The sequence below is a fragment of the Struthio camelus genome, chromosome 2 (genome assembly GCF_040807025.1).
Source record: "Struthio camelus isolate bStrCam1 chromosome 2, bStrCam1.hap1, whole genome shotgun sequence".
Lineage (NCBI taxonomy): Eukaryota > Metazoa > Chordata > Aves > Struthioniformes > Struthionidae > Struthio > Struthio camelus.
Window position 1 is genome coordinate 80,670,684 of NC_090943.1, and position 13,053 is coordinate 80,683,736.

Here is a 13,053-nt window from a genome sequence, read left to right on the forward strand (position 1 = left end):
ATGGGAAACATTGAAATGTCGTTAGTTAAAGGAACCAAGTCCAATTTGATTAAAAGCTATATCAGGTAGGCGACTACAGTCCTGAACAGCAAGCTTAGCCTGCCTGTGGAGGTGACCAAAATGAGTTATAACAAGGGCCTCCAGTGGGCTGGGGCTGAATGTGCCAGTATAATCCTCTCTACCACGTCTGTCTCACAGTTCAATTTCTGCTTCTTCCTCCAGCCCAGAAGTGTTGCTAATCCAGCACAGCAATCATCCAGCCTCCTTCCTAGGGCCGACTCTGAAGAAGGCCAGGTCAAAAAAAAACCCCTCCGAGACCTAGCAGTAGAGTTCCCTAGAGCCAGATGTTGCTGCTGACTAATATAAAGCTGCAGCCTGAGGAAGGAGAGCTGCCCCTCACACTGGTACAGCTGGCACTGTGCAGGGGGACATACTTTTAAAGCAAGTTCAGAGTCTTTTATAATTTACCGTAAGCGTAGGTGTCATCCTGCCGATGGACCAGAAGATATTAGGTATTTTTTGTGCTGACTGAATGCACATTATTTTATGGAAATATTGACACAGCTATGTATCTGTGTGTGGTGGGGGAGTGCTTATCTTTGTCCTTACTGACTATGACCTTTACACTGAAAGCCCATTTGTGTTTGGAGTCTGGAGGCCAAAAAAAAGGGTGAAAGATTATTGAAATAAAGTATTTACTATCCATTTTAGACATCAGAGTAAAAAGAAATAGTAAAGGCCAACTGAACAGAGTGGAACTCAGAAAATAGAGCAAGGTTCAAGAGCCATCAAGTTGATTGAAAATTGTTGCCATAAATATTATATTAAAAATTCATAAAAAGAAGCTCCTACTCAATGTTTAAATGCCAAAGCAAATGATGAAGAACTAGAAGTGAAGTCTGTGTAATATGAAACTAATTAAACTTATCAAATGGTATCAAATATTCATGCTGAAGAGCAGAAATCAGTCCAGAATTCAACTTCTAAGCTGACACAAGAACTGATGATTTAAATTGAAGCTGGGTTTTAATAATGTTCTTAATATGAAAACCTCAACCTTCTTAAGAACAGAGGTTGTCAGCTGTGGGCAGGATACTTGCTCATGTTCTTCAGGGCTCTTATTTCCACCCTGTTTAATCTTCCCATCTTTCTCCACTCCCTGAAATTTTCCTCAGGGAGACCTACTGAGTCACATTAGTCCATACAACCTTCTCCATTCGGGCATCAAGGATTCCTAGCATGCACGTCATGAGCCCTCCTCAGTATCAATGAGCAAAATCCCACCTGGTCTATGATAGGTGAGATCAGGACTCTTCCACGTTCTCCCTTCCTGCAATGCAAAGTTAAAAAAATAATGCTGTAAATTCCCTTCAGAGAAGGGTTCTGAAAGTTGTCCTATAATATTTTTTGGGAGAGGCTGTTTGCCTGCCAAATTACTTATCGAAAGCAAAACACCTTGGAGATTCTTGGGGTACTCTCTTCCAAGAGAAGAGGAAGAAGGAGCACATCAGTCAGTAGCACTGCTCTTCAAACTTCTAATCGCATGATTCAGTCTCAGAAGGTAGAAACACACACGAGGTATTCTACCGAGAAAATTTTACAACGGATTAAAATTAATCTACCGTATAATATACAGTGTCAACAGCAACCCCCCAATGCTTATAAAAACTAATTAAATTTGAAAGACACAGGCAGTCTGAATTGGATAGAGTCAAATTACAGTCTGCATGAGTTTGGGACTTGTAAAAATAATATGTTGGCAGAAGGCTTTCTTTAAACTTTCTCTGGAGTGGAAGGGAGAATTGAGCAGGGGAGATGGATGTAACCATGAGGCTCAAAGATTTGCATTTATGTAGAATGCTTAATTCAGTGAGTATCATGCACAGCTGCTATAACTACTGCTACATATAACTGCTTTGAAAGGAAGATGTCTAGGAAATAGTGTAGGAACCCAGATTTCAGGACAACGCAAACTGTTCATATTTAAATTCTCATCCTGAACACCGTATAAACAAAGAGATTCTGTTGACAGATTGTTACTACCTTTAATTTTATGTTCTTCTCCTTCAGCTAAGGATAAGATTTGGTTTCCCCCAGAGTTCCCTTAATAACCTCCATTTCCTCCAAATACCGTATGATTACACCCCAACAGGATCTCTGTTCTCCAGATCCCTGGTGTTACCTTCAATCCATTCCTGCTCCCTTCTGTGCCCCTGCAGCTTCATTTCCACCCCACAGGCCTTTGCTCCACTTTCTGGTATAAACTACCAGCTCCCTCCTACATCCTCTGGCAACCCCTGGGCAAGAGGGTCCAAGCTTTGAGCATGCCAACTGGCCAGCAAGCAGTCCAGATAATGCAGAGAACTATTGAACTCACCACACTATTTAACTCACTGCTGTGAGTCTCTCTCCGCTATGCAGTCCAGATTTTCTAGAAATTTGTAAGAAACAAATAGTACTGAGGACTTCACTGTTTGGTCAAATTTGACTGAAATTGATCCAAGGGCTCAAAGGTTATTAGGAAGGAGCTAACAGCACAGCACGATCATATCGTCCCGATTTCTTTACAAAGCCAGAAACAAGCCTTCAGTGTGTAACTCTGGTTAACACTAATGTGTCTCAGTGATTTCACCGGGGTTGTTCATGTGAACAAAAGGATCTGTCTGAGATCTCCCACTCAGGCCCTTAAGAAGTCTACCCTGGCTAATTTACCTCATATGAATGTTGCTAGGGTCCACTACCTGGGTTTGTCATGTCATAACCTATATACACTGTCAGTGCTCTCTAGACACAAAGGATACTCTCAGATGTGAGTTTTGAGACAATGTGTGTGTTTTACTAAAGTAAATGTTAACACTGGCAAAATTCTGATGCCGCATCTCAGATGCCGTATTTCTGCAGCCCCAGTGATGGCAAATGCAAATACATGATGAAATGCAATACTTGTCCTACAGCAAGTTACTCTAAATTCTCCCAGGACAATGAATTTGGACAAAATACTCCTCACAGTTTCTCCATTCCCCTGTCGCAGAAGAAATTTGTCAAAGTTGAGCCCAATTCCATGAGACATCTATCTCCTCACATTAAAAAAAAAAAAAATAATAACCTCCAAGCTGGATTGGTTTGCCAGCCAAGATATTACCTGTTGTCTTTTGTGAAACATGTTGACAAGGTATTAATGAAGGAAATCAAGACTCTTTTATTTAAAATCCATGTGAGGCAATAGTTGCATGGAGTTTGATTTCATTAACCATTTCATCATCTCTGTTCTCATAGCAACCCTGAGAAACAGTACAAAAATACAAAGCAGGGAACTGAATTCCCACTTCAAGACTTTCTGAACCACATATCCAACTTACTTTCTTCTGGTAGGGTTCATACATTGCTATACTCACAGTATATCAGGGCTGTACAGGTACATGTGTGACTACTGGTTCCACCGGTGAATGAAGGTGCCTGTGGTTCTCCCATGTGGAGCAGTTTCTCCTATATATGCTGAGCCCATAACTCTATCGGGACTTGCAGGAAGCATGGGAGTCACTGGCCAACCCTTCCCTCTAGCTGTACATCGCAGAGGAGCAGCACAAACCCAACCTAACAGCAGGATCAGAGAGTGCATCATGGAACTTCTCACTGCTGATTTGAGCGGGGATTATCCTAAATAACATGGCATAGCGCCGTGAATCCTCCAAGTGAGTAGAGCAGAGGCAGCAAAGCCCTATAAGCCTGAAGAGGCTTCTCTTGCACTGCCTAGACCCCACTGAGAATAGGCCCAATGATGCCTAAAGTCAAGCAACAACCAGCTGACAGGAACATGGCGTTCAGCAGCCAAAGCAGAGCGCGGTCCTGATCACCATCCGAGGGCCCGTGCCAAGGAGCAAGGCACATTTTTGCTCTTATATCTCAGAGGTGTACATGAAAACTCTTTGAAAGACAACGGGGTTTCTTTAATATCAACTCAGCCTGGTGGAGGGAAAACTATTTTCAACCGGGAGATACACACTGTATTCCAGATTGACCAGAACATAGTAACTCAGATTAGATGCTGTTTACTGAGTCATAGACAGCACTCTGATTTTCCTGGGACACATGCTATCTAAATAACCTCCAAGCACAGCTACACTTACCTCAGAGCTGAAAAATCCCACAGCCCAACAACTGTAAAAACAGCTTCCTTGAGTGCGTTTCTCAAGAGTGCATGCAGAGTTTCAGTGATCTTTTAATCATATTGACAGAAGTATAAAAAAAAGTGAAACCTGTAGATTCTAGAGGATATCCCACATCAAATTCCAATAATTTCAACATACATGAGGTCAAATTTGAACAACATTTGAAAATGTTTAGCCATCTGCTTATAAAATGAGCACAAATTATCAATGTTACTGCAGAAAAGTTTTTACAGTGTATTTTAATTATTTTAAAAATATATTAATCAAGAGATATTTAGAAAATCATTTTCTGACTTCCTAAAAAAAAAATTTTATAGCCATTTTATTTATGCTAAACGTATTTATTCAGCCAGTTGATCATATCCTTTCTTCCTTCCTCAATATAAGGTTTGTCTTGAGGATTGATATCTTCTCTTTTGCGATGTACAAAACCATGAGTTTGTCCAGGGTAAATTTTAATTTCATGATCGACTTTACAGTTTTGTTTAAGCTTCTGCTCCAGTACGGTAACCTGTAACACAGAGGCTTCCATCACTGCTTATATTGAATTAACGTGCTGTTTGTTTTCAGTCCTCAGCTTGTCCTGGCTTTTACTTTCCTGGAAGACACAGTACGTCCTTTCTGCTGTTGTCTCTCTTACCACTCTTACACCCAAACGCATTTCTGTTACCATACCTTTTTTTTTTTTTTTTGAGCTAGACTTTTTCTCTCCAGTAAAATAAAGAGTGTCTGATTGTATAAAATTACCAAAAAAACCTATATAAGTTAATGTAATAATACCTGTAAGGATAAAAACACTTACTGCTCATAATCACAAGAAGGATCACATATAGTAATCACTGTACAAGTTACTGCAGATAGATTTCAAGAAAAAAACGGGGGCAAGATTTTGATTCCATATGAAACTGTGTGCATACCAGAGACGGGAAGTTCTGCAGCACAGTGATGAAGGAAATGGATAGTCACAGGATTTACTAATCCTCCTGCAACTACTGATGCTGGTGGTACAGGTGGGGACTTTCTACTGATTTTATGCATCGTCAGTACGATTAAAGAGGGTCTCCTGTCCTAAACCCGACACAGGTATTCCTTTGACTCCCATTGTGGATGCTTGCCCCCTTCCTCCTAGGAATTCCCACATTTAAAGCATCCATATTTTGCAACAGAAATAGAAAACGTGTTAGTGTCACAGTAAATCTTTTTGGCTTGGGGTTAGACAACAACGATTTGTGTAGAATTACTGTAAGAGCTAGGGAAAGCGAGAGGAAAGGGCAAACTAATTTTCTAGCTTCTCTTAATTAAATATCAAATCATTGAACAAGCATGAAAAACATGAAAAAAGAAGAAAGAAAGAAAGGAAACTTGCCTGCTCCAGTGGGATGAATTCATCTTTTTCACCAAAAATGAAGAAAGTGGGATGAAGCAAACTGTATCCGTCCTCAAAAAATTTGATCACACCTAGGGAAACGCACCAGCATAAAATGAGCCATGCTATTTTTGAAATCACTACTAAAGCTAGATAATCAAAATAAATGATATTTACATCAGTTAGAGCTGATTTAAAGATCTGTTTGTAAGGGATTAAACATACTTCATTTAAAAGTCTCTTTTGTTGTGAGAACTTCCTATGTTCTGGGATATCATTAAAGATAGAAATACAAGCTCTGCCTCAGAAAGGTCCAGGAAGAATTTTTATGTTTGTCCCATTCTCACGATTTTCTTTGGGCATCTGCTTTTGGCCACTGTCAGAGACAGGATGCTGTGAAAGCTCAACACTCTACGTGGTCTAGCCTCTAGCCTAGTATGACCATTCTTAATGTAATTAATATAATTAATTAGCAAGTAGCATTGATGAATTCATTCATGATCAGCCAGTCAGTACAGCAAAACAATCCCCATAAGCTTTCTAGGAAAGTACCTTCAGCTTCCTTCCACCTCAAATGAATATCAATTGCTCTGGGTTATACATAATTACAGATTTGCAACAAAAATATAAAGGTGGCATGAATGCAATACGAATGGAAATATGAGAGTAAGTACGAGAAGGTTTAACATAGAGTTTAAAAATGGCTTGTATTAATAACAACAATGGATGCTATTTCCAGCAGTAAAATTGAAGAACGTGTTGCTTATGTCACGGTCAGAAGGCCTATAGGCTGACAAGACCACAGTGGTGATGACCCACCCATTAGTAGAAGACTCTAGCAGATGGATGGCAAAAGGGTTGCCAACAATCACATATCCCAAACAAGGTAAAACAGACAACGCGCAGCAACCTGCCCTAAGCCTTACGGAAGCCAAGGTGAGCAAGATTCAGAGGCAAAGATCCACTCTATAACAACTCACGGCTCCTAAAAGGTGTAAAAGGTTTGTCCAGAATCTACTTTGTTGTCACCCATCAAGAGGAACCTGAGACCTAGTGAGGTCCTGACACTTGATATTTCCTGTACTCGCTGTGGCCCAAAAGTGATGCTGGCCGTACCACATGAATACATCAGTCTTGCTGCTTATGATCAGGTGAGTGCAAAATGTCAAATTAGTTAAAAATTTCATTTAATAAAATCACCACCTTCTGTAAGATCTCAAGTGGAGTTTTGTTACAGTAATGTTCCTGCAGAATAACTTCCTGGTCCAGTCATGTCACAATGTTAGGGACTTCTTATACTTACCATAGTTGGATACCCCAGCCTTTAAATGAGGATTTTTCAGCATCAAATGATGTACTGCTGCTCCACCCCAGCAAAACCCAATGACCCCAATCTTCTTTGCGCCACATTGTTCCTGTAGGTACTTCAGGACGACATCAACTTCTCTAAGACATGCAAATGAAAGTGAATTAAGGCTTTAACAGTACTCCCTGGCAATCTTAAAATAAAATGCAAATAATTAAAATTGACCCCCATCTTCTATCATTTCTACCCCATTTTTGGATCTTAGCATATTCTTGAACTATTGTAATATCAGAATTAGACTGTGGATCGGAAAGTCAAGTTTACAACCCCTCATTTCTAAAATACGGGAGAAACTCTGGGGAAGAAGGCAAAGCAGAGAATGTGTGAAGCAGATTAATAAGTCAGTCTCCCTAGGTCACTGTTATTAGAACTTAAGCTGATTTTATAAATGGCAACTCAATCAATTACACAAAGGACAACAGTTTTCTCATGGGCTAACACGAATAAAAGCTTGAGAGACGTATAGCCAGTCAAAGGCACCCCCTTATCACAAAGGTGACCATGGGTAAACTGTTCATGGGGAAATCAAATACTACATGAAACTGTGGAAGCGAATTTTGAAAATGCTGAATCAAAATCAGCGAGGAAATAATTATGTAACTTAGACTACATGTCAGACATAAATGGGGTGGCAAAGCTAGAAGAGTGGCAAAGTGGCGTGCTTTGAACTAGCTGGGAGCTGATGGGGAGCAGGACTAACAAGCCCTATTTAAATAGAGTTTCGTGACTACGTTTGCATTCTAACTGTTCTGGATGGAAGTTGCAGCTGCCTTCGGGAACTGAATCAAACTGATGTAGGAGTCTGCTGCATCTTTTAGCCTCAGCCAGTTTTTTCCTTTGAGTCATTCATCTCACTTCTACACTCTGCAGAGAGTATTTGTCTCTGTAAATAACAGTAATTTTTACTCTTGTTCAAAGTTTCCACTTTTCTCCAAAGAGTGCCTTTCACATAACCATGAGCTTGACCCATGAACTGCATCAAATTCTTGTTTGTGGACACCCCGCTGCATTTGACCCGTTAATAATTTAGGACCTGATCCTGCATCTTTTTTGAAGCAAAAAATCCGACTAAAGAAGCAAGTCCACATGCTGGGCAATGAATAAGACATGTACTTGTCTATTTTGCTGGACTCTCGAGTTTTCAGCCAATCATCGAAAGAAGCCCAGTCATTAGAAAGTTTCCAAGCTTCTTGTCCCACAAAAAAGTCTGGGCAGATGGCTCTGCAAGAAAAATGAGAACACTTTAAGCCCATGAAATAACACTGATAAAGGATTAAAGGGAAGACTGTGTGTTATATACAATAAATTCATTTTGTTTAAAACACAAAGAATTTAATCTACATCAAAGTATTATACAAGAGACCCTCATTATTTTTCTACAACTTATAAGAAGAGTTAATCTAACTTCCAGATTTTCTCCAATATAATCCATTAACGAGACAAATTTTTAATTACAATTAAATCCTTAGCAGTTTCTTACCAAATGCTCAACAAAATCTGCAATTTGCCTGTTACATACATTCGGGCTAAAAAGAATTGTGCAGTAGTACCAGAAAGAGTATGTCCAATATGTTTTTCACGTATTTGACAACATATTTCTTTAATTGGCATGTGCTGGTACACTTTACCTTTATGGAATTTGTTTCAGCTTTTCTGGAGTTTTTATCATAACAATAAATGCCAAGTAAGGAAGGAGGAAGCAGACTGTTTTAAGCTAGTAAAGGCATTCCAATAACCCTGTTAAAGCTGGAAAACGAGCCTTTTCCTGTTTCTCCTCTTTCCTTCTGTACTTGCCTACTATCTAGTTATTGTAGGAATACTAACCAATTTTAGACTTCTTACACTGTTTTAATAAATAAGATACTCCTTAGAAAAACCCTGTAAAATTGTCCATATTTGTATGGCTTAGATAGAAAGGAAATAGTTGGCTAGACAACTGTCTTATTAAAATGGCACCTTCAAAACAGTAGGATTTCTTACATGTATCCATTAGCTGTGAGCATATCAGCTATGTATCTGGTGTTTGGGAGTTGCCATCCAAATATATCATGGATCACTATCACAGCTTTGTCTGATTTGCCAGACGGTTTGCAAACATACGCCTTGATGTGCTCCACTTGCACTTCCTGCCCACAGCCTTCGTAGTCAAACCTGTCTCCAATATCGCACGGGCAGGGTTTGGCTTCATTCGCCATGTGTGATACTAATGTGGAAAGAACAAAAAAAGAATTCAGCAGTGAATACTGCAGCATACCATACTGAAAGAGGTCAAAATACAGTGGTATCATTAGAATATCGAACTTTTGAATCATGTCATCAGCACATTATCGTTAGATCTGAAATGTGACATTCATCAAACGGCACAATGGGGTGTTTTTCTAGAAATATTAATTTTGTTAAAGTTACTTATGTAATACACACTTTGGGTGAAAAGCCTAAAACAGAGGGGACCTGGTCTATAACTAGGACCTCTGTGGTCTACAGCAATATGGTAGCAATGAAGTTACTGTTACAGTTACAATAAAGCAAACTAACTAGCTAGGCAACCATCAGAAACTTATTTAGATGGTGATGACGCCAGTTCTTTTACTCTTCATCATGTATATGTCCTGGTCAGGAATGCATAACGTACTTGAGTGTAGACTGTAAAGGCTTAATACAGGACTTAATATTTTGGAAAAAAAGTAACTTCTCTGTAGAAAGATATAATTACATTTAAATTGAACGTGCTATTTTCCCCTAGAGACTTAAATCATTCCATAGCAGACCTTTTCAATGTCAAGAAATGCATTTTCTAAACCAGCCTTAGTCTCAGGCATCCAGACTTTTGGAGGAATATATTAAATACATTAAGGAAAGGTGCCAATAAAAATATTCTTACCAGTGAAAGCCAGAGAATAAAATCATATGTATTTAATAACAAATAAGAGACACATTCAAACTCCAAGATAAGGGGAAAAAAAAGAAAAGAAAACAGAATGTCCGCAAAAATTCCTTAAGCTGAGCCAAATGTTTTATGAACAAGCTGATGGAAAGGTTAGGTTAAATTTTTACAAAGTGTTGCATAAGTCAAGGTAAACAAGTAATCCACAAAGGTTAAAAATGCCAGTAGATACTGACACAAGTCTGTGTAGCTATTTGGCCTCAAGTTAATGATTGTAAGCCACTACTAATGATCGTATACCACTGGGCTTGGATTAACTGACTGGGTAAACTGAGTTCATATTGCTACAAAATGACTCAAATAATATATGTGAATATGCGCTGAGTATCTCCAAATAATTCAAGGATGTGGAGAGAATTTAGCCAAAACTTCACCTAAACTCTCTATGGACCAATTGGAAAGGTCTATGAGTACTGTCTAAGAAAAGGGCATGGTACAGCAATGGGGGTGTGCCAACTTGACCATCCCAAATATCCTCACAGACAGCGCGGGGAGAAGCAGGTTGCTGTTACTTAAATACCTGTGGCCCTAAAGAGGCAGCTTTAGGAAAATAAAGAAACAAACACCCTATAGACAGAAGATTTGCACAAATGCTTAGGGACCAAGATGTTCTTTCTGCATTTACCAACTCTTAATTTCAGACTCTCACAAGCAGTGTTAGCAGGGCTGCGCTTGCAGAACTTGCGAGAGTGCATCTTCCCCAGATCAATTCAAGACAAGCTGTATCTTATTTGAAAGCTGTGTTAACCTTGGGCACACATTTATACTAATCCACATTTTCTTAAATAAGCCACACCCACCCATTGCTGTTTTCAAATGTTATAGTCTCACATACAAGACTCCTACTTTAAAAGAAATCAGGAAAAACGGATTATCAGACAGGCTTATAAGACAAATGCAGCTTACATAAATAATAGAAAAGAGTTGGTAACTAATTGTCGCTTAACTACTTTTTGCTTCTCTTTCCGCAAACTATTTCCTCCTGATTAGATTACAATTCAGAAAATATAACAACAAGAGCAAATGAATATTAAAGGAACTTGCACTTCAGAACTCAAGAAACACAGGCACAGCGCCCTTACCGGTCAGCAGGTCCTTAAAGGCTTTAACTGTAAACATTGTGCATTAAGTTATCTGATAAAACTTAGAACACATTTTAAAATAAGAACTATGTAAAGATACAGCTCGGGGTAAGAGTTCCAGGCACAAGCCTGCAGGGGGAATTGCACAGGCTTATAAGCCGTAGAGGCTTGTAAGCTTTGCATCGCAACTGAAATGCAGCTACGTTTCTGCATTTGCTGTTGTATGCACTATGTGCAAATAATACAGATTCGTCTCCATTTTAAGATCCCATTGAAATATCCTTTAAGAATTAATTCAATATAACCAAGCTGTTTTTTTAGGAGAAGCTCTAAACTCGCAGCCATGGCCCCACGCTTTGTGCTCCACCACCTCCACCTGCAAGCGCTTGAGCATTTGAAGACCAAACAGTAACTTTAGTTTCGAGAAACTTGAGCTTAATCACAGCTAAACAAAAAAAAAAAAAAAAAACAACCCTCTGCCTGGCTCTTTCATTTCAGCAGACTTTCAGCGTGAGAGGTCTTCCTTAACTTGAGAGGGAAACCAAAAAGGTTTTCAACAGTCATCTCTAAGAATTAGGGAGGAAAGTAACGCCCTGCTGGCTTTGCAATGAGCATGCACCCTTCAAGAAGGCACAGAGATAAAGGCCCCCAAAAGACGCTGAATCAGGCTTCAGTACGCACTTCCTTTACATACATTCTCATGGAGAAAAGCCATTGAAGCCAAGAAAGCATGCATACCTGCTGCACAGCTGCGGTGTGAGCTAGCAGGAGGGTGCCCCAGCAGCCCGGCAGGGACAGCAACCCCGAACGCCGCCGCCAGAGAAAGTGCTAAATCATAAAACGCAACGGGTGAGCGCGGGGATCGTATTTCTTCAAGTCACCGTGACGTAAGCTAGTGCCTTTGCCTTTGCCTGTCACAGAGCCCCCGGTCAAGGTTCTGCCTTTTAAAGCCCGCCGTTTTCTGGCAATTGTACGAAGACCGCGCTCGTGTGGAGTAATAGTATATCTGAATATGAAAGATGCTTTGCAATTTGCACAAAACGGCATCAAGACCGGCTGTCTTGGTCGTTTAGAGGCACGTTCACTTAGCTGAGCAATTCGACTAGACAGCACTGTTTTTAAAAGCGGGGTTGCTGCGTGTTTACAGGTTGGGGTAGCGTCGCTTTTGAACACGACGTCGGCATTTCTGTTTCTCTCCGCTGCTTGCCCGTTATAAAGTCATCGCCAGCGTGAGGGAGCGACAGAGCACGCTGACGTTGCGAGGCTCTGTGTTACGCGGCCTTTGTACAGCACAGGGAAAATTTTTTCCCCCTTCAGTGTGACAATAAATACAGTGCAAACAGGTAACAGTTTTGTAGATTGCTCTACAAACCATTACAATAAATGTCAGAAATCCTGATATGCTCCTATCCTATCACAGGACGTTTTAGCCATCCAAAAAAAAGGCCCTTGGGCTTTTTATTTCCTTTGAAATTAAAGTGACTGCCTGATTTTTTTTTTTATTCCTCCCATTCTTCTTTCTGATTTTCTTTTTATTGGTTTATTGGGGCTATTCCTGCAGGAGCTTTATCTAAGGGCGTTAGCTATCAAGATGCCTTGTTTCCTCAGAGGCATAGCTGAAAAATAGCACTAAACGCACAGGCGGTGCTGCCACACTTTTTTGCTTAGGAAAGCGATCACCCAAATAGCGTAGTCTTCATGTGTAAGCTCTTTTCCATACTCTAAATAACTTCATCAACATTATTTATTTACAATTCCTAATGTAGTTGAATAAATGAAGCAAAAAAGAGCCCACTAAAAAATTCCAAAGTGAACTCACAAGGGTCAAAAATGAATTCTTCTTGGGGGGGGAGGGGGGGGCTTTTCTCACTTGTATGGTATTTTACAAATAAGTTTGTACCACATAGGATGTTTAGATACTCCATAGCAACTCAAAGAACAGTAGTAAAATAAATACTAGAAAATTAGCACTTTAAATCCTTCCTAGCAATGAGAAATTATTGCAATGTATGAGAGCCTTTTTCTTCTCTGGAGTGGCTTAGCTGCCATTTCATTTCCCTTTGTACTGTGACTCTGGAAATTCTTCTCTATACATAATACCATTGCCCATGATCTGACTATTAGAA

The 13,053-nt window shown here is 39.8% G+C and overlaps 1 protein-coding gene across 1 annotated transcript; it reads right to left on the reverse strand.

Annotated features, from left to right (window-relative positions):
- Window positions 1-3,175: 3,175 nt before the first annotated feature.
- On the reverse strand, window positions 3,176-12,215 carry LOC104137826 (carboxymethylenebutenolidase homolog). Its single transcript, XM_009665162.2, has 6 exons — window positions 11,666-12,215; window positions 8,882-9,104; window positions 8,015-8,122; window positions 6,839-6,981; window positions 5,536-5,627; window positions 3,176-4,680 (listed from the first exon to the last, which is right to left on the reverse strand). Exons 2-6 carry the CDS (start codon window positions 9,094-9,096, stop codon window positions 4,501-4,503), a joined length of 738 nt encoding a protein of 245 aa, XP_009663457.2. The 5' UTR covers window positions 9,097-9,104; window positions 11,666-12,215; the 3' UTR covers window positions 3,176-4,500.
- Window positions 12,216-13,053: the final 838 nt, after the last annotated feature.